At 38.7% G+C, this 26,873-nt stretch overlaps 1 protein-coding gene and 1 long non-coding RNA gene across 10 annotated transcripts in view; one reads left to right on the top strand and one right to left on the bottom strand.

Moving 5' to 3' along the window:
- The first annotated feature begins 722 nt into the window (after nucleotides 1–722).
- Nucleotides 723–26,873, top strand: part of LRRC9 (leucine rich repeat containing 9) — a 31,084-nt gene continuing 4,933 nt past the window's right edge. For 2 of the 9 annotated variants that reach the window (XM_032444737.1, XM_015865761.2), the window contains exons 1-28: nucleotides 723–1,326; nucleotides 1,541–1,624; nucleotides 2,825–3,043; nucleotides 3,604–3,744; nucleotides 4,321–4,384; nucleotides 4,938–5,008; nucleotides 5,462–5,644; nucleotides 6,132–6,287; nucleotides 7,164–7,360; nucleotides 8,443–8,574; nucleotides 9,623–9,799; nucleotides 12,141–12,258; nucleotides 13,410–13,545; nucleotides 14,291–14,437; nucleotides 15,194–15,315; nucleotides 15,948–16,154; nucleotides 16,890–17,009; nucleotides 18,064–18,255; nucleotides 19,742–19,867; nucleotides 20,807–20,941; nucleotides 22,571–22,748; nucleotides 23,162–23,382; nucleotides 24,096–24,218; nucleotides 24,720–24,850; nucleotides 25,329–25,437; nucleotides 25,770–25,909; nucleotides 26,312–26,445; nucleotides 26,632–26,849. In XM_032444737.1, coding sequence (XP_032300628.1) covers nucleotides 1,571–1,624; nucleotides 2,825–3,043; nucleotides 3,604–3,744; nucleotides 4,321–4,384; nucleotides 4,938–5,008; nucleotides 5,462–5,644; nucleotides 6,132–6,287; nucleotides 7,164–7,360; nucleotides 8,443–8,574; nucleotides 9,623–9,799; nucleotides 12,141–12,258; nucleotides 13,410–13,545; nucleotides 14,291–14,437; nucleotides 15,194–15,315; nucleotides 15,948–16,154; nucleotides 16,890–17,009; nucleotides 18,064–18,255; nucleotides 19,742–19,867; nucleotides 20,807–20,941; nucleotides 22,571–22,748; nucleotides 23,162–23,382; nucleotides 24,096–24,218; nucleotides 24,720–24,850; nucleotides 25,329–25,437; nucleotides 25,770–25,909; nucleotides 26,312–26,445; nucleotides 26,632–26,849 — 3,951 coding nt within the window. In that variant the 5' untranslated portion in view covers nucleotides 723–1,326; nucleotides 1,541–1,570. Of the gene's footprint in view, nucleotides 1,327–1,540; nucleotides 1,625–1,751; nucleotides 1,954–2,824; nucleotides 3,044–3,603; nucleotides 3,745–4,320; nucleotides 4,385–4,937; nucleotides 5,009–5,461; nucleotides 5,645–6,131; nucleotides 6,288–7,163; nucleotides 7,361–8,442; nucleotides 8,575–9,622; nucleotides 9,800–12,140; nucleotides 12,259–13,409; nucleotides 13,546–14,290; nucleotides 14,438–15,193; nucleotides 15,316–15,947; nucleotides 16,155–16,889; nucleotides 17,010–18,063; nucleotides 18,256–19,741; nucleotides 19,868–20,806; nucleotides 20,942–22,570; nucleotides 22,749–23,161; nucleotides 23,383–24,095; nucleotides 24,219–24,719; nucleotides 24,851–25,328; nucleotides 25,438–25,769; nucleotides 25,910–26,311; nucleotides 26,446–26,631; nucleotides 26,850–26,873 lie in introns of those variants that run through there. The other 7 variants (XM_015865758.2, XM_015865755.2, XM_015865757.2 and 4 more) reach the window with 6 other exon arrangements.
- LOC107315413 lies at nucleotides 3,731–26,638 on the bottom strand. Its single transcript, XR_004307303.1, has 3 exons — nucleotides 26,516–26,638; nucleotides 23,187–23,266; nucleotides 3,731–4,548 (listed from the first exon to the last, which is right to left on the bottom strand). It is a non-coding gene; the product is annotated as an uncharacterized LOC107315413 (long non-coding RNA).

Genomic DNA, 26,873 nt, shown 5'->3' with positions numbered 1-26,873 from the left:
AGGACAAAAGATGCTGTACTAAAATGCTGATTCTCTGTCATTATTCTCTTCTGGTAAGAGAGGAGCATCTTCCAGTAAAGCAGAAATCTCTGCACCCAAATTAGATCACTTGGCTTTCCTCAATGCCAATAATGAGTCATTCACTTACACTCTCCAAAATGAAAGCCGCTGCCATTTGCTACTGATAATAGCAATGAATACCTGGATTTGGATGCAGTGCCCAGTTTTGCTGCTTCACCATTCGATCGCTATTTAAAAAACACTACAGAGATCACAAAATGGTAACAACTGGCCTGGATCCTCAGCTCAGTTACTGATGGCTGCCTCTGGGTGCTGTGCCAATGGGGAAGAACAGCAGCCATTTGGTTGGCATTGGAAGAACAGCACCACAGGGTCTGTCTGCAGGACCCAGTGTGAAGGGAATAGGACGCACTCCCTTAAGTAACACTGCAGTTTCTCTGGAGAAAGTGGATGACAGCGTTGTTTGTTTCTTTGGAACAGAAAAGTGTGTAGTTTTCACAGCGTTACCAGCCGCTTTTTCATGTAAAGCTGTTCCGTGACACTTGTTACAGCACGTTCATTTTGAAGAGCTTACTTAGGACACAGATTTGTCTCCTTACAGACTTCTGCTCGACGGGAACTGCATCCCCTGCAGGCAGGGAAGCCCCAAACCTTACAGCAGCATCCTTTATAATGCAGTAATAAAGGGAAAGTGTCCCATACGTGGCATTGGGGCGCCACCTGCCGGCAAGGAGAGGAAAAACATTGCGCCATTTTCTTCCCCTCTGCTAAATAAGGCGAGGAACACGAATTCAGCTGTGCCACAGCCCCTCCAACCCGCAGTAACTCGCCCCTTCGCTCCGTTTCACGACGGATCCCGTTTTCTGCTGGGAACTCCTACCACAGGGAAGCGCTCGGGCAGCTTCGTGTCGTGCTTTTAACACTTTGTTCTTACACTGATTGAACGAATGGCTCAATGAGCGCAGTTCTTTCAGTCAGAGGGGCACGTTCTGCATCACACCCACGTTTCTAATCCATTTTAACAAGTCATTTCCAGCCGGTCCGTACAACCGGTGTCTCTGGTGATACTGGCGCTGAGCATCGCACCCTGAGGCAACCAAGATGGCGGAGCGGAGCCCGCCTTCCTGTCGCTCCCCCGCCTCCCAATGGCTGCTGGGCAACGCGGTCTCCATGGCGTCGCGGTGATGGCGGGAAGCGCTGTGGGGTGTGTGGAGCCGGCGCTCCACAAGTGATGGCGGCAGCGCTGCGCCCTCAGCAGGCGGCTGGGAGAAACACTGCGCTTCATAAGGCTGCTCTGGGGCTGCTGTGAGTCCCTCTGCTGCTTAATTTGAGTTCTAATAATTCTAATGTATCTGGGGTGCGTTAGAAATACACATTCTGGCATGTAACCTTCTGGGAATTTAGATTAATTCATTATTAATGTTATTTTATAAACTTCTTGGAAATCCTGTGCCTCTATGAACTACGTGGGTATCCACACAGCTAATAATATTCCTATATTTTTTTATTTTTTCTTAAGCAATCACCATCACTGCAGGAAACTCAATTAATGATGCAGAGCGATAATGAAAACCAGAAACCTGAATGGATAATTAAAGAGTTGGTGAGATATTTCTTCCTTTTTGTTGTTTTGTTATTATATATTTCTTTTTCATTATTATTATTTTCCTCTCTACTTCTGTAATGATCGGTATTCTTGCTGGAACACACAGTTTTGCTTCTCTAGAGATGCTATTGTGGCATAGCCTCCATTCCGGAATGCCCCAATGGGGTACATTCTAGTAAGAGCTTGTGGTGATCTGAACATTTCGTAACTGTGGTAAAAACATGAATATTCAAGACACAAAAATAAGAACCTCACAGGATTGTAGGGGTTGGATGGGCCCAACCTCCTCTCTTAAGAAGGCTGTCTTCAAAGAACTTACTTTTCAGGTACATTTCCTTACTTCTTGAGAAGTGCTATATGCTATACAGGAATATTTTTATACAGAAAGAGAAATAATCTTGTTATATACACCTCATCAAAAAATCTGGTAGTTTTGACTTAAGTTATGCATCTTTGTAGATCATCATGAGCAGAGTCAGCCAATACATTAAGATATTAGGAACTTTATCCAACGTGAGCTGGTTAGAATCTTAAAATGAGGTCGCAGTCCACATTCACTTCAAGTGTCTAAAGGTCTACGTATGCTCATCACAGCCAGTGGAAATAAGGGTGGAATTCATCTGCATAGGTGCAGCCATTTAGTGTCATTTTATCTGCATTAAGTCTCCTGACTAACGTGAGAATAAGACTTTCACATGTAGACATCTACACACGCCTTAACCTCAAACCAAATCTCATCTGTAATGAAATTGCATATAAACTTCTTACTTTTTTGGCTAAAAACTTGTGTTATTACATTTACAACCACTTCAGAAGTGGAAAGCTACAAAACTGATAAAGGTACCACCCATTTACCTGTATGTGAGTGTATGAGGATATATGCTATCTTATGGATTTCTGGATTTTAATCTTCACTAAAATTAGCACACTTGAAAATTACTTTGTCTTAAAATGAAGGTGCGTATTGAGGTTAGATAAGAAGAACTCACAAAATACTTTGAAGACTTGTGAACAGAAGAAAGCTATTTAAACGTTTCATAATGAATGTGGTCCAACCTGCAAACACATTTTGATGTGTGGGAAGCTTTAGGAGAACTGATGCTAAGCAGTGCTGTAACATCAGTAAGACCTTGTGCTTCATAACTTATCTTTTGCTCTGTGGATATAAAGAGAATAATGGTTGCATTTCATTTCCAGTGCATATGTAATGGATTGTCTTATGAGAACATTGATGAAGAGGGACCGCAAACAACAGCGCTGGAGATGTTTTTCTCAGGTTACCCCAGAATTGTAGGCATGAGATACTTCCCCAATCTAACCACTCTCACTCTTGTTGGGCAATGCATTAAAAACATTACAGGCCTGAACCACTGCCTGTTGCTCAGGGAGCTGTGGATTGCTGAGTGTTGCTTAGTGGTAAGTTTACTATCCATCTTCTTTCTAGCCAACTTTAACCAATTTCCAGTCCTTTGCAATCACTGTAAGTTTGTTTCACTCCTGTTTGTTCAAGGCAGAGCAAACAAAACTCCTTTTAAAAGGGGTTTGGATCTGGCACTTTGAATTTAAGCATGAAAAAATCACATTTTAGGTGCAGATCAAATTACTTATTTTGAAATAATTGTTAATTATCTGTTAAATATTTCTATTTAGTTATATTTAATAACCTTCAGTTGGATTTATTCTTTTGGAATGATACCGTTTTAAACCATAGTAGCTACATTGTAACCTGTTCCATGTTACAATAAACATCTCCATGAAAATAATACTGTATGTAAAGTCACATAATTATCATGAGCCATTGTATCTGCTACTACTCTTTCTTTGTTGGGTTAATGGAAATCTTCCTAAATTAGTGTAATTGTTCTCAAAGGGTGTGGTTTCTAATAGTTCAGAACTACCTGGCAATGCTCTGTGATGTACTGACAGAAAGAGTGACGCTTTATTGGGTGCTGCAAATGCATCTTCTTCTGTTTTAGAGAATAAGTGGTCTACACAAATGTGTCCATTTAGAAAGGCTTTACCTTTACTGCAATGAAATTTCCAAGATTGAAAATCTGGAAGCCCTAACAAAGCTGCATGTACTTTGGTTGAATAATAACCAGATCAAAACTATAGAGGTGAGTCTGCTCTTTTTGTTGTAGTTTCTTGTCTCCTCATTTGTCCAATGCATGGCATATTAATAGTTTGAAATCTGTGTCTTCAAGTAAAGCTGACAGAGAACGTGTACAGGTAGACGTTATCATTTGTTAGTGAGTACACTACAAATATTAGTGGCACCTCTCTGCAAAGAACCACGGTGTCATCATGAAGACAAATGATTGACATCAATGATTCAGTTCCTTTAATGTCCCAAGGCCAAGACATGGGCTGCAGCCAAAAGCTAATGAGTACTCATGGCACGAGGCATGATCTGTTCAGCTTTTCATACACAGCTGTGAATCTAAGGCTGGAGGACCGCATTTATTTCCATTGCAGTATCATTTACAAAGGCTTTCCAAGCTCTTTCCCTCTGGGCAAAGTGCAACTCTCTTTCCATGTCAAAAGAAAGCTGTAGTTTACAACAGAGGCTAACATTGTTTAGACTCCAGTCAAATTTATTTTTACATTTGAATGATCTGCCTCTTAGCCTCCAGGCTCTTCAGCATTTGCAGTGCTATATTAGATTAAAACTGTATTGTTTAAAACATTCACAGGGCTTACATACTCTGCAGAATCTGCAAGAGGTCAACTTTGCTGGAAACTTAATAACAAAAATAGGTAAGTGTGGTTTGATCTTCCTCTCATTCTAATAGAGACATTCTTACCAACTTGCATGGTTTAGAGTTATATCCAACATTCAGTCCTGATCATCCTGAAGTCCGTGTTAAAAATCCCTATAGTTCATATTCATTTGAACTTAGGTCCCTTCTGTTGCTGCAACCCTATCAAAGAAGACAGAAAACAGGCATCAGTGTTGTTTATGTATTTTTCACGGCTTTTAGTATTAAAAAGGCGTCTAGTTTAAATCAAATCTGCTTGGTTGTAAATAGCAATGTAAGTCATTTCTGCATTTCTAAATATATATAGGAGAATGTATAAGTTTTTCTTCATTTATCTTTATCAGCATTAAACCAAATTCCAAATGCTTCTTCCTCTCTTTGGGTTGAAATGGAAAATAATGTAACAGGTGTATGTGATTTCTTTGTGTTAAACAAACCCACAAAAGTGCTTATTTCATTATGTAACTGAACTAGTCCCAGGGATGAAAATGTAGATATTCGATTAGACAACTAAATTTTCTTGATTGTGGTTTGTATTTCTTTAATTTTAGGAAGTTGCTTTGACTTCAATACAAAAATTGAAAAGATAAACCTGTCTGATAACAATTTATCTTCCTTCAAGGTATGTTCACACTTCATCATTTTGTTTGTTTTTAAACGATGGTTGGAGAGAGCTGACTTTTCTGTGTGATATTAAAGGCTCAATAACACAAGTGGGAATTGAGAATGTTATATTACCCATAATGACCTTTTCCTGGTCACTTTGTACTTCAGACGTATGGTTATAGATTTGTTTTTTCCCCAAATCCATGAAACCCCTAGAAAAAAACAATTCCCAACTGTATGTGAACCTTGAAAGCTCTGTAAAATTGCACGAGGCCTTCCTCATTAATACTGCTGTGTCTGTGCTCCTTTTCTTCTGCCGTCCCTTTTCCTAGTGCATTCTTAGTTGTATATACACACTCTTAGTCATTAATGCCCCACCTGATCTTTGTACTAAACTGTACTGAAACACCCATTTCTTAAATAAGGTCTAGTGCTATGTTGTCATTATAGCTTTTTCCTTGTTTCTCAGGAACTCACTAATTTGTCAAGACTACCTAATTTAAAAGATTTGGCCCTAAATGATCCTCTGTATGGACCCAACCCTGTTTGCCTGCTTTCTAATTATGCCGTCCATGTGCTGTATCACATACCACAGCTTCAAAGGTTGGACACAGATGATGTTTCCCAAAAGCAAACCAAGAGTCTGGCAGAGGTAATTCAGTCTTTGTGAATGGCTTTTTAACTGACATTTTTCTGTCATCTCTTGAGTTTCAGCTAAGGGGAGTGCTTTATCTTACTGCTCAGTACTGGATTATGTTGTCAAAATCTTGAGTTTTGGCTTAGTCTTAACATTTCTGGACTGATATTGTGTTAAAATAAGTTATTTTGTCTCATAGAAATTTGAATGTATGCAATTTGCTATGGGGAAAAAACGGCCATCTTGCAACTGAGGTACTTTCAAATGTCTTTCTATCCAAGTAGAGCATCTTTAAATCACAGAAAATAAGGTTCCATGCTTAAGAGTACACAAAAAACTGTGACCAGGTTCCACCCCTCAGTGAAGGAAGTGCTGTCATGTATTTGGGTGTGCAATACACTGTGTGAATATACATCCTTTTGCTTTGGTAAATGTTACTGGGGGAACAATGCTTGTAACACGAGAAGAAGAATGAATAACCTCCTTGTTTTAATTTTTAAAGACTACAGTTATGAAAAAAATAACGTACTATCGCATGCGTGTAAAAAGTGTTCAGAGGCAGCTCCATGACAAGCTCGAGGAGCTAAAAGACAAGAAAAGCAGACTGCAGAGTTTGCCAGAAAGTAAAATGAAGTTGTTCAGCTGCAACATTAAACAAGTAAGTTGAAATAGCCTGAAACATGAGCAGAGATGGATTGTATAAAACAAGTATCGGTGACTGTTGAGAGGAATTATTTTGTTTATATTTTACTTTTCCTGATTGAATCAATTAAAAGAGCATCTTAATGTAAATAAATAAAGTCAGAGTTTCACATCCTTAAACTTGTGTTGTTCGAAACTTCCAGTTTTGTTTTCACCATTAAGGTTATATTCATTATTTATTAAATAAAGTATTTCATGAAAGTGCATCAACTTGCACTAATCTTTGTAATCTGGGAGTTTGTTTCTGCCTGCAAGGTAGTCCTTTTTCAGAGCAGCCGACAACAAAGTGTTTGGGACACTTTGCAAGGGATCCATTTCTAAGTTCAGTTCTTCTAGGTTAACAATAATGTAAATGTGGTGTCTAACCTTAAGTGAGTACCTTAGCCAGTGCTTTTCTAGATGGACCAGACTCAAGATAGAAGTGCAGCCCAGCACAGTGGACTAGGTAGGATACACACTTAACGTGGTAAACTGAATTTCGAGTTCCTGTTTTTATTCATCCAGTCCAGAAGTTCACAAAGCATGTTCCAGATTCCTAGATTATTACAGTTATTGCCTATTCTAGTAGATACAGTTGATATAGAACCAGGATGCAAAAGAGAAATGTGTGCATCAACTCAAACTAAAGCTGTCCCTTTGGCCAAGTAATTTCTTTTCTACTCACTAATCAAGAGTTCATATTTATTGCAATAGTTTTCTGATTTGATGTTGTGAGAGACATATTTTAGTACACATCTGGAGTGTTTCTGTGTTGAGAAAACTGACGATAGTTTTCATACCATGCTTTAACTTAATCTCCTGCCTCACACTCATGATATGTCACTTTTATTAGCTGGAACATGAACTGGACAAGATGGAAATGCTGGATAAAAAAACAAATAGTGAATCCCGAAGGAGAAGGAATCCAGCAACTGAAAATTCAGCTCATGATAATGAAGATGCAGAAAAGGCATCCCTTAAAAAGGCATTTGTACGAAAAATAAATGCCATGAAGGAAAGAATAACATTCTGGAACAGAAAACTGGATGAGTATGTTTAGCAGATTCTTTAGGAAAAGAAATGTAATGTTTTAAATATTAATATTTGGATATAGTTGGTGGTGCTGGTTAGGAAGTTAACAACAGGAATATGTATCTATACTGGACCAGAGCTTGTAAAAATTTCTGGGCCTTTAAACAGTTGGCAGTTCTAGCAAAATGCTGTGGGGTTTATTTTCTTGTAGGTTTTTTCCGCTTGTAATCCCAATGTGATTTTAATTATTTCCTTCTCTTGTCATTGTAGTTTCCGGCTTAGTGCTTCATGTGTCAGGTTGCTCTAAAGTCAATGACCATCAGGTCTCTCACAGTAGGGGTGTGTGGAGAGTGTCAGTGGTCCCCTGGGCATAGTGTTAAATGCCGTCATGGATCTGAAGCTCACTCTACACAGTCTTCATGAAGGAGGAATCAGATGACTCTCCTTTGAAGAGCAGAAAGCTGTCTGTTCTCTCTGTGCTGTTTTGCAGGATACTTAAGGCATTCTGTGCTCTTTGGTGTGGCCAGTTCTTTCTTTGTTTTTGTGTATAAGACCAGTAAAGAATGTTCCTATTGGCAAGAATAGTACAGAGTCTATAGAGCATCGAGCTCTGGAAGAATAATTTAGATCTTGCATTTGGGTAGAAATAATATATTGAGATAGCAGAGCTTAGACGCTCCCTTATAAAGATGGAGAGACTTGACTGTGAGAATGGAGCAATCTCTGGAGTGGGAGAGCTTATACTATGAAATATATTGCCTTTACTTACACAGATTTCAGTCCAGTGTCTCCCACTGAACCTAAGCCCATCATCTTTTTGTTAGTACTGCAATTTGGACTGATGTCATTACGAACAATGAAGAGTAAATTAAGAATTCACCCTGAAAGAGGTAATTCCCATAAAATGACCTCACAATGTAACTGATGAATCGTGGTGTTATGGTCAGCACAGGACCTTACCATCCACAGTTGCAATGTCACCACTGTTAGACTTTTTTTTCTTGATAATTGGTAGTTCTAGGAAGCTCTGTCTTACAATACTAATTTAGGCACATTCTTAGTATGTTATTCCAGATAAACTTTTTGTATCTTTTTTGCAGAATTGAAAAAGAATACCAGATGGAAATGAAGAAGAAGAAGAAGAGTTTTAACTTGTTACTCCAATTCTTGTTTTTGGAACTGGAGACAGTGGGAAACATTCACTTAGAAGAAGGTTTCCCACATAATCCCTGGTAAGCTTCTTAGTATACTCTAAAATAGAATCTTTTCATTCAAAGTTAATCATTTTTAATAAAATGAGGATCTGGATTGTTCTGTAGCTTTACTGTTCCAGTTACGCTGCATTTGTGGACAGCTAATTCCCTCATCTTCTCTCAGTGGTGGACTGGACCGAAGCTTTGACTCCACAGAGAATAATATTTTTAAGAAGAAAAAATGACCAAGTTACCCAATTACTTTATAACGACAGTGACACTAATATTTATACCAAGTTCCTAGAGATTTCTATTGTGAAGGCACATGAGAAGGTGCTTACATAATCTGTGTATGAGTAACCTTGAGACTCTGAGGAGAGATTCAAATTTAGGTTGGCAGTATTTCAAGGGCTATTTTCTGCTTGAGTACTCCAAGCTTGTCCACCTCAGGTCTGCCTTCCTACTGTGCTCAGGGATGTTTGTTAGAGCTGCAGGTAGCCCTGAACCTACACATTCAATCTGAGGTAGTTCATCAATAGCGTTCTACTTATTTTTAGCATTACTTTCTCAAGCCAAGGATCTTTTGGTTTAAAAATATTAATAATTTTTATATTTTTTTTGCTTAGAAATTAACAAACTGCTCTTGTAGGGAGTACCACAGGGGATAGATGGTGAAAGAATCTTGAGCTTCCAGTCCCAAGACTCCCAGCTAGGCAGTGGACCACCTCTTCTTTCATGAGTGTTAGACTGTGCTCACTTCATGCATAGCTTCACTTATCAGCGTAGAACTGCTAATCTGTGTAATGAAGTAAGATTGAAACAGATTGTAAATACAAGAATGCAAGTAGAGAAGAACACAGTGAATCACCTTTGATGTTTGGTGCTCAACTCTGAATGCAGCATTTGAATAAAATTAGGTAAATTTCTTCATCTCCATTGGAGAGAATGAAGTTGTAACAAAATGAATCAGGCCAGATGTATTTATTGCTTGTGATTTTCTTTTGAAAAGGGAACAGAATAAAATAATGTGGGTTGCACTGAAGAAGAAAATATTAACACTGTTCCTTCTGTGTATTTCCACATGCAGGTTTAGTTCTTGTTGTAATCTAATTCAATCAAGATTTTGTAGCAGGGATTTCAGAGCGTATGATATCATTGGAGTGAAAATAAACCGTGCATTTAGAGTGCACAATGAAGTTCTAAGGCTGAAATTTGAAGAGAAGCTCCAAACGTTTCTGGAAGAAGAAAACTTCAGTGTAGCAGAGTAAGTGCATAAGTTTTAAGTGCTATTTAGTGTAGCTCTGCCGTGTGAACAAATTAACATCTGTGATTTCAAAGTATAAAAGGACTTTGCAAAGCATCAAAAAATATAGCACTATGAAGAAGTTTTCTTCACATAAAGACCTTAAAGATCATTTAGTTGCAACCTCCCTGTCATGAGCAGGGATTCCTCCCAGCAGAGCAGCCCACCCAAAGACACATCGAACTGCCTGCAGCACTTCCAGGGACAAGCACAAACAGCTTCTCTGGGCAGCCTGTGCCATTGCCTCACCACCCTTACAATGAGAATTTTTTCCTATCTAAAGTTGGAAGCCCTTATCTCTTATCACTACACGTCCTTGTAAAAAGTCTTTCTCCAGCATTCTTGTAGAACCCCTTTATTGGGGGGCTAGAAAGGCTGCTATAAGGTCTCCACAGAGCCTTGTCCGAGCTGAACACCTTGGCTCTCTCACTCTCCATAGAAGTGTTTCCACTCTCTGATCATCTTCATGGACTCCTCTGGAGTGACTCCAACTGGCCCATGTTCTTATGTTGTGGAAGTGCTGACAGGGTCCCATGAGAGAAAAGTAGAGGGGAAGAATAATCTCCTCCAACCTGCTGGTCACACAGTACTAGAAAATACTAGACATGAGATGTGCCTCAGATTGACAATGTTAGAATCTGTCTTAATTTATCTATTCCTAATGTGGCTGTGAAATCACATTAGATGTTGTTATGAATGGCCAGGTTCCTGAAAGATGAAAGGAGCAGTAGATGAACAATGCAAAGCAAAGCCCACTTGGATGCATCTGTGTTTCATTTGTACTGCAGGAGAGCATTTGGATATGTCAGGGCTGTCACAAGGTTGATTTGTATCCATGCAGATTAGCCCAGTTTTTATGCAAGAGTTGATCTTGGAATTTATGTCACTGTGCTCACTTATTTCACTGCCTTTCACAAATCAGTCTGAAACTTACAATGCAAACATGGCTTTCATAATAAGCACTGATAGTTACCTGCTCAAAACTGCATCGTCAGTGTCCTAGGATGCATGGCTGTCCACTTGTAGCTATGAGTCAGAACAACTGCTTGCATCCATTCTTTTCTTTGCAATGCTGAGAAATGTGCTGACTTGATGTGTCACCATACTTTTGAATGTTCCAATTTTACCACTCTTTATACACTGTTCATCTTTTTTTTTTTTCAATAAGAGCCTGTTCCAATTGATCCCAGGCAATTTATGCATCTTCCCAAGGAATCAGCCCATGCTTTTTCTCAACACTGTTCTTAAATTGAAAGCTTACAGTTTACTGCTCGTTTTGGTAAAGATGGGGGAAGGGGAGGGCAGTGAAGTCAGGAAACAAAGGAATAATTAGCAACAGTTATGTAGTATTTGCTGCTGTTAACACAGATTGTGTTACTTTCTTTCTTCTCCTGCTATAACTACCTTCCTGGTAGAGATCTTCAGCAAATTAAAGACTTCTTTTCTTACAGCAGCATTGTGTTTTAACCCCTGCACGCAGCCTCTCGCTTGTTCTTCTCAAGTGGGAGGAGGGTGAGAATCAGAAAAGTAGAAGTGTGAGAACTCACGGGTTGAGATAAAGGCAGTTTTCTATGTAAAGCAAAAGATGAACACACATGCAAAGTGAAAGAAGGAATTCATTTGCTACTAACTCATCAGCAGGCAAATGTTCAGCTGCATCCAGGAAAGGAGGACTCACCATGTGTAGCACTTTCTCTGGAAGACAAATGCCATCATTCCATGTCCCCCACTTCTTTGCCCCAATTTTTACTGCTAAGCTTGACTCCATATGGTATGAGGTATCCCTTCTATCAGTCTGGGTTGCCTGTTCTGGCTGTGTTTCCTCACAGCTTCTCATGTATCCCCTGCCTGCTTACTGGCAGGGAAGCACAAGAAGCAGAGAAGTCCCTGGCTCTGTGTAAGTACTTTTCAGCAACTACTGAAAACGTTGGTGCGTCATCACTACAATTTTCTTCAAAAACCCAAAGCACAGCACCACACCAGCCCTTCTCTATGAAGAAAAGTAACTCCATCCCAGCCAAAACCATCACAGGGGGCAAAGAAATAGGTACATTTCTTTAAGTATAATAAAGGAAATGGAGGCTAATTCTGCCAGTTATAAAGAATCAGGAAAGACAATTTTCTCTTGTAAGTGATTTTGAGATTACAGTGAATATTATAGAACTTGCATTAATTATAGTCTGCTATCTTATAAATGTTGTCTAAATGTGTATAAATTTTCTCTGGTTAGAGTAGCTATGCTTGTATTTTGTAACTGCATAATGAAAACCTGAAGCCTTTCCCTGTGTCTTTTCTTCTTAAGAAACTACAAAGAGAAGATGGAGTATCTCTTTTATGTATTTAATCCTGAGTTGTCAGTTAAGGAAAAGCAGCTGCTTCAGATACTGGAGGATGGCTTTCATGACGTGGAAATGCATGTGGTATGCTATGAAACGGACAGAGGAATGCTATAAGTAAAGGATGCAAAGGGAGTAGTCAGAAAAGTGCTGCTCTCTTCTCCCCTCTTCTTTCATCAGTTTTCTATTCATTCGTGTTTCCTGTTTCTTCCCTGTCCTTATCATATTTCTTCATTTTACTCCTGCTTCATTCTTCACATCTTTATGCCATCTGTGGCAAAGCCATGATTAGCACTTTCTCATTTTTCCTCACCATCTTCTTGTCCTTTCCTTGCCCTTTCTCTTGCTGTTGCACATCATCTCTTCTCACTCACCACTTCTCATTTGTGCTCGTTAGTTTGCCAGTACAGTTGCAGGACTAGCCTGAAGGTCTCCACAGTCACTGCTGCAGCACCTCTGTTAGCTGCCTGTGGTGATGCACATACACTCATTTACCTTAGAATTTTCATTTCTATGTGTTTCAACACCAAATTATTTTGTTCTTCCTTCCTACCAGGGCTGTTATAAATCATATCAGGGATTTTCAGTTCTTTCCATTTCAGTAATGCATCATCCTGTATCCTGGTTTGCAAGCTTTGTCCTAAAACTAAATCACCGCCTCTTTTGTCCTCAAACACACAAAGATTAAGATTAGTATTTTCTCTATTTCCAGCTACTTAACCCTAACTATTGGTCCCTGCTGGCATGGATCCTAGTTGTGAGCCCAATCATAAAGCCTTGAATCTGTCAGTCCTGTCCCAATAACCCCTTTCAGCACTAGACTGAAAAAATAGCCAGACAAGTGTAATACATTATTTCATGATGAGTAAGAAATAATGATCAGAAGAAGCTTTTTCACAGGCTGACAGAAAGGCTGAGGTTGGAAGGGACCTTATTATCATTTGTATTATATTAGTCTACAAAGGCTGCACTGAGACTCTTACTTGTGGCTCTGTGTGTGTAAGCATAGGGGAGGACAGGCTCTGCACATAAAACTAATGATCGGATCTTGTCTGTTTCTCTCATTCTGTTAAAATAACACCATAAACCATTTTCTTACTCTTTATTCTTCACTTTTCCTGCCTGGCATCTCTTACTGTAATTCATGTGTATATTTTCATGCTGCTTCAATTTGTTTACATTTCTATGGGATGGACTAAGTCAAAGATACTTGGGCCTCGCTTTAATCTTTGCAGCAGCCTGAGAGGAGTGAAGCTGTTCTTCTTTGTAACAGCCTGAGCATATGTGAGTGTCCCAGAATAGAGTTTCTGACAGAGCAAGCCAAGGCTGAAGGCGAAAACAGGAGTGATCCTGAGGAGTCATTCAGGCGCGGTAATTAACAGCTTGGAGGGATGTAAAACTGATGTTGGGTGGCTTGTATAATTGCAGTATTTTGTGTTATAGGTCCAAGGCCATGAGTTGGTATATTTAACCTTGAAATGAACTCTGAAACTTTGTGGAGATCTGTGCCAGTGGCATTTCTGCATATTAGGAAGCTCCACAAAGGACTTGGCCTACAACGGGTAATTCACAGACAGGAGTTTGAGGACTCCATGGGAAATGTTCTCATCTGAGAAATAATTATCTATATCTAATCTGTTCATGATCCAGCAGCTCTAAGAAAGGGCAGAGTGAAGAAAGGCACAAACACATCGGGTTAATTTGGCAGTCGTGCAGTGTGACTGTCATTTCAGTGGCTTGGGAATGAACAAATTTCAAGCAAGTCTGAAAAAATATATATATATATATTAGTCTCAAAGATAATCAACCATTTACAAGTTTTGTAGAATTACAGCTAAACATAGGTTAGCTTGCCTCACAGGTTCTACTGCTCATTAAACCTCTTGTAATTCAGATTTCACTTACTTTGAATAATAGCCAGTTAGAAAAGTTGTATTTCAATGCATTCTTGTTTTTTTGCCAAAGTATATGTATGTCATGAAAAACATAGATGTTTATCTTATTAGACCATTCATCTACCAGCCAAAGCAGTCATTCTTATTACATTAAGCACCATAGCTTTATTATCCCATTCCCACTCCCTAAGCTAGAAGCATTGTCTTCTCTCCACACTTAGGGACAGTGATAATTGCAAAAGTTTTCCTTGGCCACAGTGTTCCATTTTGTCCAATGTATCCCATCTGTCAAGTCAATTACCCAGAAGCTAATTCAGTATTCAGGCCATGGAAATGCCTAGAAAGGGATTCGTCTCCTTCAGAAGATGGTATGTATCAGTAGGTATTTGTTAGCATAAATTTAAGGCTAAAGTAACATTTGCTTTCTAAACTCAACTTCCACTTTTAGTACTGTCAGAAGATCCCTTTTTGAATAAATATTTGTGCTAGTTTAGTCCACAGAGTGGAAGTGAGCTGTGCCACACTGATTTTAGCCATTAATCCACAATGAGAGTAGCCTACTTCTGAGAAATACAGTGTTACGAGTAGTGAGCTTAGATAGTATTGTATGATATGCATCCTCTCAGTGGTAAGTTCCACTTTACCCTTCCTTTTCAAGAGAACACAAACTGGGGACTAAGGAATAATTTTACCTCTTCTGTTTGATATGCCCTGTAAACATTCAGGTGCTTAAAGGGAGCAGCATCTGTCCCTTTATAGAGGAATTGGGTTTGCTTCTGATTTTTTATAATGGAAGAAAAAGAAAGATCATTAAGAGGATGATCACACCATGCAGTAATGAAGGAGTTTTGGACAGTGCAGCAACAGAAGCATTGTGGGAGAGCAGTGTGTCATCTCCAGATCTAAGTTAGTGATCTTCATGGGGGAATTTGGCACATGCTCATTCTGCATGAGCAATTAGATAGCCAGTTTAAAGCCTTTTATGAGTCTGTATGGCAAAGGAAGTCTAATAGCAGGAAGGAATAAATCTGAAGTATCTTCATGGATTGAGATATCTTTGACTTATTAACATTCTAAAGTGACTGCTTAAGAACAATGTATTTTTCCAATTTCCTCCTCTTTAGAAATGTGGGCTTCTTTGGAGCAGAGAAATCGTGACAGCAATGGATGGCAGTGTGAGTGGTTTGTGTTTGACCACGACCTGGTCCTGCCAGAATACATCGCTGAGGTTGAGTACATTACATTGGTATGAACTTTGTTTTTCCTGGGGTGATACTAGAGTTTTGGGAGACCAGAAAGGAGATATATCTCATTTTCCTGATATCCTTAACAAGTTTTCCTCAAGTAAGAACTGCTTCTGTTCATTTTTACATATAACCCCTACAGGGCTGCTCTTTCACTCATTTAGCTTCATAACTTGCTGCTAGGGTGAAATGGGTCGTTTCAGACTCTGAGCTACTCAGTGTGTCTGTAGAAACAAAAGAGTATGAATAAGAGTTTGTGAAGATGTTCAGCTCTGGGGAAAGGAAGGAGTAGAGCAGAACTCGCTGATGTGTCAGGTCTGCCTGGAACCAGGTTCAGCTGCAGGCTGCTCTATCGTGATTCTTTGACTTTCAGTGCATATTTGAACCTCTTTCGGCTCTAACCAGAGATATATGATACATGATGACCTACATAAAAATCATCAAGTAGTGCCATGAGACAACTCTAAATCTAATTTCTAGCAGATCTGTGTCACTGAAAGATGTTTTCCTAACTTGATAGCTATGAATTCCCTTGTCAAACTTCTCTGGTTTGATGCTGATTGTTAGATTTATTACTTAAGTAAAAAGCAGACAGCTTACAAATCTTAGATGCCTTTTTTATATATCTACATAGGTCAAAGACAAGTCTCTGTTTTCGACATGCAATGTAATTATGGAAGGGAGAAAGAGAAGCACAGAACTTGTTCTGTCTGATGATTTGCAACGTGATGATGAAGTTTTGAAGATGGAGCCAACAGTAGAAGTGAGGCCTAAGATTACATGTTTAGATGAAGAAAATATACTTGCAGTAGCTATGGCCAATATCTGCAGTCAGCTACGGGTGAGGTAGTCACATTTTCAGTAGAATAAATGCATTATGTAATAGGGACCTAAACCAAAGGCAGTAAATCAAAAATCAGTGTTTCCATTTGAGCCCAATTCTGATGTTTTATTTGTTATCAGTAGAACTTGTGTTCCTCTGCCCATCAGTTTCATGTAATGCGAACAACTGTTGCTTCCTACTTTATAAAGAACAATGCTAAATATCTGATGCTTCCAATTATGAAATAGTTTCCAAACTGTCCCATTTTTAACCCCAGTTTGAGAGCTGATGTAACTTTCTTTACCTGCAGGTTATATCCTCAAGCCCATTTTTAGGATTTTTAAAACACACTTTCTTTTCTAAAACTTGTTTAGAGATGATACTAAGAAAAAGGAGAGCAGCAGTCCTGATTTTGTGCTACCAAATGCCAACTGTACAGTGACATTTATTGCAATGTAATAGCAGCAACTGTCCTCTTAATTTGCCGTCTCCTAAGGGTCTACATTTAGTGTCTGCTTGGCCTCACTCTTCCTATTCTGCTCTTTAAGAACTGAGGAATAAAAGGTTCCTTAATGTCCAAAGCATATCCATGACACCTTGCATTCACCTTTTACAGTCTTATCATGATTTATCAATAGGATAGCATTTATATTTGCACACCAATAGCTGAAGCTTTATATTTTTTAAGGCAGCTATGGAGAATTTGACTGCAAGTCTGATAAAATCATAATTTCTGATGTACTTTTGGCCTAGGTTTTGAATTTGCATGGAAACAGACTGAACAAGCTGCAGAACATCTCTAAAGTTAAAACACTTCAGAAGCTTATCATCAGCTTTAATGACTTTACTTCTTTAAATGACATTTATGACTTGGTGAGAAATTCAGGTTTTTTTCAACTTCTTTTGTTTTTTTAAGAAGAAAAATGCTTTTACTGGCATTAATATTCTTGCATTGTGGGGTGGGCTCACAAGACAGGATTGAGGGAAGAAGTGTACATCACAAAAGAATGGGGACTAACCTAGGATCATGGATGCTGTGATACTGTTAGCAGCCAGCAGTGTTCTCCAATCTGAATCATAGTATTACAGCAGCATCACTTGATCACACATCTGTCCTTCATAGTGGCCATTTTGGTTTAATAAGTAGTAACACTGAGTGCAGTACCTGAATTCTCCCCCTGGCTTTGCCACTGGGCTACTTGATGATTTGTCATATTGTTTTTCTCCTTCTTCATTCCTAATAAGTCAAGTGAAATAATTACAAAAACTATCAAAGTAAAAGTGATTAGCAAGAACCACAACTAAATGGTCTCTGAGCAAGGTGGTGAGGAAGGTATTCATTTTCAGCCTTAGAATGCCACTCAGCACGTGGCTGCTTTTGTAGTCTTTAGACTGGAATAACTAAACACACTTAAGTCCTAACCAGGACCTCTGGGCTTTCCCATCTTACCAATGTGGGATCAGGAATCCAGTTCCCAGGTTACATTCAGGCCACGTAGGAGGATCCTGATATGAATGCCAGATTTACTCCCTCCCTTTCAAAAACTTCCTGGCTGTCAGTGTGCAGACATAACGTGCCTATTGTGGCTCTGGGCAACCTGGTCTGGTGGATGGCGTCCCTGCACATAGCAGGGGGTTGGAACTGGATGATTTTTGGGATCCTTTTCAACCCAGGCCATTCTATGATTCTATTATATGATTCTATGCCAAAGTAAGGCGTGCCAGGTAATGGTTTCTCTGTAGTCTTGACCGGAACATGGCTGGAACATACTAGACTTCCCACAACAGGGACAATACAGAACAAGAGAAATCCTGGACCTTGGATCTAATTAATTCTATTTGAAGATTCAGTGTATCAGATTACTTTCACCAGAGTTTACTTTGCAATACTTTTGGCAACACAATGATCTTCTGCATTGTTTTGCAGCCCAACCTGGAGTATTTTGATGCAAGCCATAACTATGTGATCACTCTTGAGGGCATCGGAGGCTTAAGCAAACTGCAATTCTTTGACCTGAGCTGGAATCAGCTGAAAAAGTCCAAGGAAGTTATAAACATCTTATGTAAACATACTCCCAATTTACAAAGCCTGGACATCAGACACAACCCATGGTATAAGGTAGATATCAGTGCCTGAAGTTCCCAGGAAAGCATTCTAACCTGGTCCACGGTTATATCATAAAGGCTTAAAATTTGGTCCTGCACCTTATGGATTCCAAGGTCTTTCCAGTGTAAGAAGTTTTGTGATCATTTTATGGCATCTTTGTTCTCACAAAGCCTTCACTTTTTTCTGTGGTCACATCCTGACCAAGTGCTAGTAAGTAATCTGAGGTACAGTTAGTGTCTCTGTCACTGTGTGTATCTCTCAGCAGCAGCACAGCTGTGCTGGCTGGAGCTTTGGAGAGAAAGCAAATACTCAGCCCTTTTACTGACACTTGTACATTGATATTGCCCAATCAGCTTCTGAAACAAATGTTTCTCTCTCTATTTCTTTTGAATCAGTGCATTTTAACATTATTTAAAGGGCTCAGTCAGAATCAACTCAGTTAAACTTTGCGCATTTGAGGCACTGAACAACACTTGGTCTTTTATTTAATGATCATGTAAATACTAAGTTTAATATTTTGTAATTCAAATTCAGGCAAACAGATACTTTCTGAGTAGAAAACCTCTCTTAAATACTTTGAATAGCAAACCAACAGGAAACAAAACTCCATTCAGGCACCCACTGGTCCCCTTAAGCTTCACTGGTGCTTTTCACTACTTGTTAAAATATAAAAAGGAGAGCTACCAGTTCCAGGCTGTGCTTCTTTGTTGTGATTAATTAAGTTTTTATCAGATTAAATTTTAATTTTGCTAAATTTTTTTGCCATCAACTTTGTGTCAATGTGGTAAATCTTGTGTATGACACAAACCTGCTTCGACATCCAACCACAATGTTTAGTTAGTTCGGTTCAGAGCAAAGCAGAAAATCCTTGTTACCTTTCAGAGGATGCATCCTACCAGGCAGCTCATCAATGACTGCATATGGCTTATTTAGTGGTCAGAATACATTGATATAACATCCACAAATACATTGTTATTCATCTCGTGATAAATGTGTTTTTCATGTCTTGTTTTAAACTAGTGGGCAGTCTAACATAGTCCCTATTTGCAGGATACATCTGGTTGATGTCTCAAGGCTCCAGTGACGCTTCCAAATCCCTTAAGTATCACTCACATGTCCTCTGAAGCTTTTTTGCCTTTGTCATATTTCTAGCTCATAAATGGAACTCCTAAAACATAACATGAATACTGATGCAGCTCATATACTATTGAGTGTTGTAAGATTAGCAACACTCTGAGCAAGTCATGTGACTCCAGACCAGTTTATTTCCATCAGGATAGTTAAAATTGGCCCAAAGGTAACTTGTGTCGTGTGCTTCTAGCAAACTACATTAGCAGGGGTGATGTGGTGGCTCTGCTGAAGATCACTGTGGAGCTCTAGCTCTCAACATCCCTGAGCTGACAGTAAAATAAGCAGAAAAGAAATGTAAGTCTCTTCCTGGTATGTACTGGTATTTAAAAAAAGACAGAAGAAAAGTATCCGTTTTTGTCTCCTCAAGCCCACCTCCATACGGCTAAGTGTCATTGGCCAACTAAAGAATCTCACTAACCTGGATGGAGTCCTCATTACTGATGAAGAAGCTACAGAAGCCTCACACTATATTGCAGGATCAAAGATAACCCAGGTACAATATTCTGTTCTGTTCTAACTTAGAGTGAGTGCTACTGAAAGGGAAAGCCATGTGAATAGTTCTACAGCTGTATCTGATGTGGAAGGTGATGTTTTAAAGAGCACTTGGTGCTCTTTAACATCGTACTTTTGTTGTTACTGTTGCTGTTTTTTCTGAGGGTGGATGTTTTATCTTTGCTTTTATCATCAGATCTTAAAGTACTTAACAGATATAGGTCTTTCAAATATCTCTGTTGCTACCAAGAATTTTGTTTTGTCATGGTGCTGGAAACAAGCACCTTCGATTCCTACTGAATTCAGGATGCAAGAAAATTGCAGTGTTTGCCAAATGGGAACAGAGGAGAGGAAAATAGCTGGTTAATGGTACTATATATTTCTTTTAAATATTCCTTGCTTTAAGGTCTTTTCAGTGGGTAAATTTTCAGAGTACTTTACAACAGGTGTGAAGCACATCCTCCCAACCCCTGAACACAAGAGCTCTGGACTATATTCCAAAGCACCCCTGAAGCTTAGGCTGAGCTTAAGTAACACAGACCATGAGCTACATTGGAACTCAGTATCATGCTGACACAATGTTTATCTGATGAGAGCGCAGTGACAGTGCTACTGTCTGCTCATAATGAAAGCTAAGTAAGATCTTTCTGCAAAGAAATGGACAGATCTCTTCCCAGAAAACAATCTGTAAGATTAACACAAAAGGTTTTAATGAGGTCTCCCTTCTCTGCTCTGAAGCACGTAAGTACTGAAAACTTTGAAAATGTGATATATAAGACCTATAGGAGCATTCCAAACCACTAAACTCATTAGACCTATGATGGATTATGTCTTCCTTACATGAACAGAAAATTTGTATGCCCTTTAGTGTATGCTGGTGTACTGTATACAGTATAATTTATTACGTACTCAATAAAATATTTTGTTCTTTTTCCTCTAGGCATCACTGTTGGAATATTCAAGGATTGATGAAGAAAAGCCCGCAGTTCTCAGTGTATTTTCTTGTGCTACAATTCTGTCTCAAATCAGCAAGAACAGGGTGGATTTACAGATGCATCATAACTGGTATTCAATGGTAAGGCTGATACTGTTTAATACACTTACATCAACACTTAGATTAATCTGTGTAATTGTTTTCATTTCTTATTTTTGCTTAAATATTTTACGCTGATTAAAATATATTACAGAAACCTTACAAGTCTAACAAGTGTTTACTTTGTTTCTGATTATAGCCACCTCCAGACATCTCACAGGAGGTTCCAGATGTCCTGAAGAGGGCATTTCAGTCACAGTTTTTGCAGTGCAATTTTCTTTTTAGCATTAATAGATTTTTAAGACCAAGGAGTGACTTTATGCAAAAAGCAGGCCAAGAACAAAGCATAATCTGGTAATTTCTGTATCCAGATCATTATGATCTCTCTGAGCTACAGCAAGACTTATGTAAAGCCATTCAGATTAGGGTTAATTTCACCTAACATTTGTTGGCTGCAGCACAGATAACCATATTTGAAAGCTAGTGGTAAGGCTAATGGATGGGTGTAGAGGTAGCACAATCACACTAGGCTTTTTCCCTTAGGAAACTGAGCTAACAGGCAGCCACAAGAGTCAGAGGAGAAAGATCCAAGGTCATCCTGACCTGTTGTGACCCATCAGTTGAAATCAGTTGAAATCCCACACAGTATGAAAGGTTAAAAGCTCCTCTGTCAGTTCAATTTGTTAATACAAGGTAGAATAGCTAGAGGAAAGCACAGATCTGTTGATAAGCAAGCATCTCATTTTGTGTGCACTAAGGAGCTCACAATTACTGAAACTGCCAGGAAAGTTACTGTGTTATCACATGTCATGTATCTTTTGTGACATCGGAGAGGAAGGATTCATAGAGGGTAAAACACAGATTGTGAAAAAGAAAATAATGTAGCCCAAAATGTTCTGTTCTCATTAACAACGTAACTAATTACACCGAACGTGTCAGGTTTTATTTACAGTACTGGATATTTTGGGTCCCTGCAACACTATCTGATTTTTTAAAATTGGGGCTCTATGGCTGTTTTGTTTCTTCATTGCACAATGATTTGCAATCATTGATCATCAGTATCATCAGAGAGGAGGGGAGTCATAATCATACAAGCAGGTTATGGATGGCCCTGATAACCCGGTCTGCAGGAACCTTGATGCCATGCCTGAAGTCAGCACCCATTTAATTAAGTCCTTTGATAGCAAAATAGGTATTTCCTACATAGATTTACTTTTTTCTATCCAAGACTACTTCAAGCAAATTAATGAAGGTATTAATCAAGGATGGAAAGAAAGAGACTACTTTGTATAGGAAGAGCATGAAGTACTATGAAGTTAGGATAAAAGCTGTGATTCAGGACTCAGTATCTGCTAGACTATATATCCAGGTTTAAATATCAATCCCCTGGAGTTATGCTGAAATCCTGCTTCCATTACAGGCCTGGCTGAGAACAAGTACCTCTAAAACAGACTAGAGACTAAAATAATGTTATGGAGTCCTTGATTTTGAGGGAGAATTGTATTGCAGATGAACAGTTCTTTCACATCACGAGGAAGTGTCACATCTAATAAATTGTCATAGATATCGGTAGGAAACGTTCACATTGAAACTGGGCACAGAATAAATAGGTGGAATTAAATTGATTGACTGCTTGGTTTCTTTCAGTTCTAATAAGAAGTTTTATTGCAGATCACTGTCTTAAATCTGGATGACCAACATCTCTGCAAAATTTCCAACTTGGAACAACTGGAGCACTTGAGATGGGCATCATTTAGCAACAACAATCTCACACAAGTTGAAGGACTGGAGTCTTGTCTTAACCTTGAAGAACTCACTTTAGATGACAACTGCATTTCAACACTTGATGGTACTATATTTACCATGGTAGTGGTAATGCAGGCTTTTAAGCCTACTGAGGCTTAGACTCAATAGAAATGCTCATAGTGAAATATTATGGAGGGTGAGTTTTTATTTGCTGGGTGCTGTGTGAGCTTTTCAAGTCCTGAAAAACCCGATGTCTGGTTGCTGAGCGTATATTTAGTTGAACTGAAGTTAGGGATTGAAGCAGAGCAGTAACATTACAGTAAAACAAGTTGTAGTGTGGTGTTCTTTTTTATCTGGCATATTTACCTGCATTTAATTGATATAACGGTCATGATATCGTCACAGTTGGACCTATTCACACAAAGTATGTCCCTTGTAACTTGTTTTACCATCTGTATCCGCCACCTTTTTCTGTTGCACCGATCTCTACTAAGTACATCTTGTTTGTTTTTCAAGGAATTTCAAAGCTCACCAAACTCACCAGACTCAGTGTGAATAACAACCATCTGACCAGCCTCAAAAGACACGTCTTTGAGAATCTGCCTCATCTTCATTACATTTCTGTTGAGAACAACAGGATCGCGTCTTTAGTTGGTTTAAAGAAAACATACGCTCTAATAGAATTATACATAAGTAATAACTGTATTTCTATGAGCCAAGAGATATATCATTTAAAGGTAAATATGAATTTACTATTTCAGAGGTTAATTTGGTTTTTAACAGGTTAGAGATACAGTATTTTGCTGCTTAGAACTGAGAAGTTGTACTTCAGAGCATAATTCAAGGTTCCACCGTTGAGTGCTGCATTCATCTAGCTTTGCAGTTGGACCTAAAGCAATAAGAGCCCCACAGTACTCTTTCTTGATGAGTACACTCTGTCTTAGAAGGAGGTACTAAACCCTCTGCTTAGACTGGGGTCAAAAACATTCTGCAGTTAAATGTCACATAAACTGCCTAGGCCTCAAGGCTTATAAACCATGGAATAATTTTGTATGTCAGTAACAACCAACCACACATGCAGCAGTTACAGTTCATTTCAGGTACCATATGGATGACAAATTTTGTTGGCTGTTTTCAGGCACTAAGTAGTGAGAGCCTGAGACCCTGCTTCTTATTTATGTTAAGACTCTTAAAACTTTGTGAGAAGACAAAGGCTTTTGGTTAATATAGTTTCCACTTGCTTTGAGAGTTTATTTGTAGATTAGGCAGCGCAAAATGCTTTTAATCTAAATGAAAATATCTGGACTCTCTTGAATGATCAGTTGGTTTTGACTCTTGCAGATGACACCTGAAGAGACAGCTGAAAACTATCAGAGAGAGAGTAGCCTGAAAGCACCTATCCATGGCTATTTAAAAGTAATACTAACGAGATTTGTTTCGTTCTTCTCAGGGTTTAACTAAGCTGATAATTCTGGACATGAGTGGAAACAGAATAGTCTGGAAACAAGATAACTACAGACTGTTTGTATTATTCCATCTTCCCTTTCTCCAAGCTTTAGATGGCATCTCTGTAGTAAGTCACACTGTATGCAGACTATTACTAGACTTTGTTAGAATCATTCTTTTATAAATCAAGTTCCAGGTGACTGGACTTACTGACATCACATGTGTCATCTTTTCAGGTACTCAGCAATGCTCCTTTGTTTGTTTCTGTCTATTTTTAGTCATTTTGAGATAGAAATTGTTTTTTCTTTTCTTTTTGTAGAAGTACCTACCATTATAGTGTCCTAACTCAAGCACATTGCTTAAGATCCAGGGACTTTAAATATAACTGTGGAGCATCAGCATGATCAGCTCCAATCATAAAATCAGTGTATATTATTTAAAATTATGAACCAGCTGAGAGAAGGCAAACCAGACCAGTCTGTTGTGTAAGAAAAATGGTCACATTTTTAAGGCAAAATGACACCTTTTAAGTTACTTCAATTGCAAATGTTTTTGTGTTTCTTAAATTACTATATAGTTTTAGATTTGCATTAATTATAGCAGACTTCACTTGAAATGCATTTAACAGGAACCTCCAGAAGGAGAATGTGCAAAAGATTTGTTTGGAGGCAAACTCACCTCTGACATGATTGCAGATAGGCTGGGACAGTCAGACTTCACAGAAATGCAAGAATTAAACTGGGCAAACTCTAACATAAGGTGCGGTGATCTTCAGAATTGTGCTGTTTGTTAACAGTAGCATCCAATATTGCAGTTAGAATGTGAAAATCTCAGATTAGAACTTGTATTTAACAAATGTGCAAACTGATAATTCCCTTCTGTCAGCCTAAGGCTAAGTGGGGAACAGAACACTCCATCTGAGCAACGGCAGCTCCAGCACTTTTTGAAAGCAATGAAAACAGCCTAAATGGTGTGGAGCTGGTATTCCAGTAATGAGCTGCACAGGCAAAAGGAGCCTGTGCTTTTGGTGTCTGAGTCAAGTCAATTCCTTCCTAATGGGGAAAGAAAACTGTGGATTTATTTTAGATTAGATTGTTTATTTCATTGGAGCACGTTACCTTTCTTACTAAAAAGCCAGCATGTTCGGTATCTGTTCATGCTATATACATCACTTATATCTTATTTTCTGATTTTACCTGTACTCTAAATTCACTATTATATTTTTTACTTAATTCAGAGCTGTAGAGCTGGTGCCAGCAGATCAGTTTAGAAATGTCCACAGCGTGAATCTACAGAACAACAACCTCACATCTTTCAGTGGGTTAATCTTCCTTCCTAATGTCAAGGTGAGTTCATGACAGTCTTTTCCTATTTTTAGAAAAAACAATAAGCTAATTTCCTTAGATTGAAAATACATCCTTAATCTCATTCAATATGCTGCTCATGGTTCTGTAACAGCAATCAATTGGCAAAAAGCTGACAATGACCACTGTTTCAAGCATACACTATTTTTTCACTAAACTGATCCTGTAAAATCAGTGACTTGCACCAGACATTTTTAAGGACTCCAAACTGACCAATTTTGTTTCAAAAATATCAAATTTCTGAGTTAGAAAAATGTAATTTGCAGGTTTACTATTGTCTTCATTCATTTGATTAACTGTGTTTCCTTTGTAAGGTGTTATGTCTGAATTACAACCACATTGAATCAATACTGCCCAGACAAAAAACAGCAAACGAGTTAACAAACAGGCAGCAACTGCATCGAAAGGTGATCTCTAGTGGTTATGGACAACAGGAATATACCAAAGGAGGAAGGTACCAGAAGCTGTTAAAACATGACTGTGTCTCATTTTTAGTCCACTGAGAAAAGAAGACGAGTCTTCAACCAGTAGCTGGGAGATCCTTGCTGTTCTACTTTGGGTGTTCTATTGTGTTGTTGTGGATTTTGTTTTGTCTTTGTATTCATTTGGCATCATCTAGATGGCTTTTCTGTCCTAAATTCTTTGGGCACAAGTTGTTAGGCCAGTTCTTCACCAAACTAACAACATCAGTCTTCTGTCACCTGTCCTTTTGGTCCAGTCACAAAGACAATGAGGCACAACTCGACATTTATTACCTTAGATTTATTACCTAAACACTGCAGTCATTGTTCAGATGGGAAAAGCTAACATTAATTTTTCTCCAAGGAAAACCATCTCATTTAATTTCTTGGTTTAGGGATGCAGAAGAAGAAAATCTGCCTCCAATAATGCAGAGTTTGGAAGTTCTTCATCTGGGCCATAACGGTATCACTGACATGGCCTACCTACAGCTTAGCAGGCTGAAAAACCTGAAGTTTCTATTTTTGCAGGGTAAGTGATGATAATTTTTCTTTACATTAATTTGTGAGTTTTACAGTACAGCCCTCGTGTCCAGTCTTACCTGCATGTTGAATTTGTGGTGCTCTTCTCTGGTCCTAACTTTCATTCTTACCATGGCTGTGAGTTCCCTCAGCTACTGAGCAAGAAAATTTCACACATTTACTCTTGGTGTGTTAGGAAATTTTATCAGCCAAATTGAAGGACTTGAAGGTCTCCAGTTTCTGCAGGAGTTGGTGCTGGACCATAACCGCATTAAAAGAATTCCACAAGGCTCTCTTGCTGGACTGAGTGCTCTTCAGACTCTTCATCTAGAGAAAAACCAAATACGAGAACTGAATGGTTTAAAACCCTTGGCAAAATTACAGAAACTCTTTCTTCAGTTCAACAGAATTCGGGTACAGTATGTTTTTGTTATTGCT

Source organism: Coturnix japonica, chromosome 5 (assembly GCF_001577835.2).
Source record: "Coturnix japonica isolate 7356 chromosome 5, Coturnix japonica 2.1, whole genome shotgun sequence".
NCBI classification, from domain to species: domain Eukaryota; kingdom Metazoa; phylum Chordata; class Aves; order Galliformes; family Phasianidae; genus Coturnix; species Coturnix japonica.
Note: the sequence above shows the minus strand (reverse complement) of the source record. Positions and strands in the feature narration are given on the sequence as shown.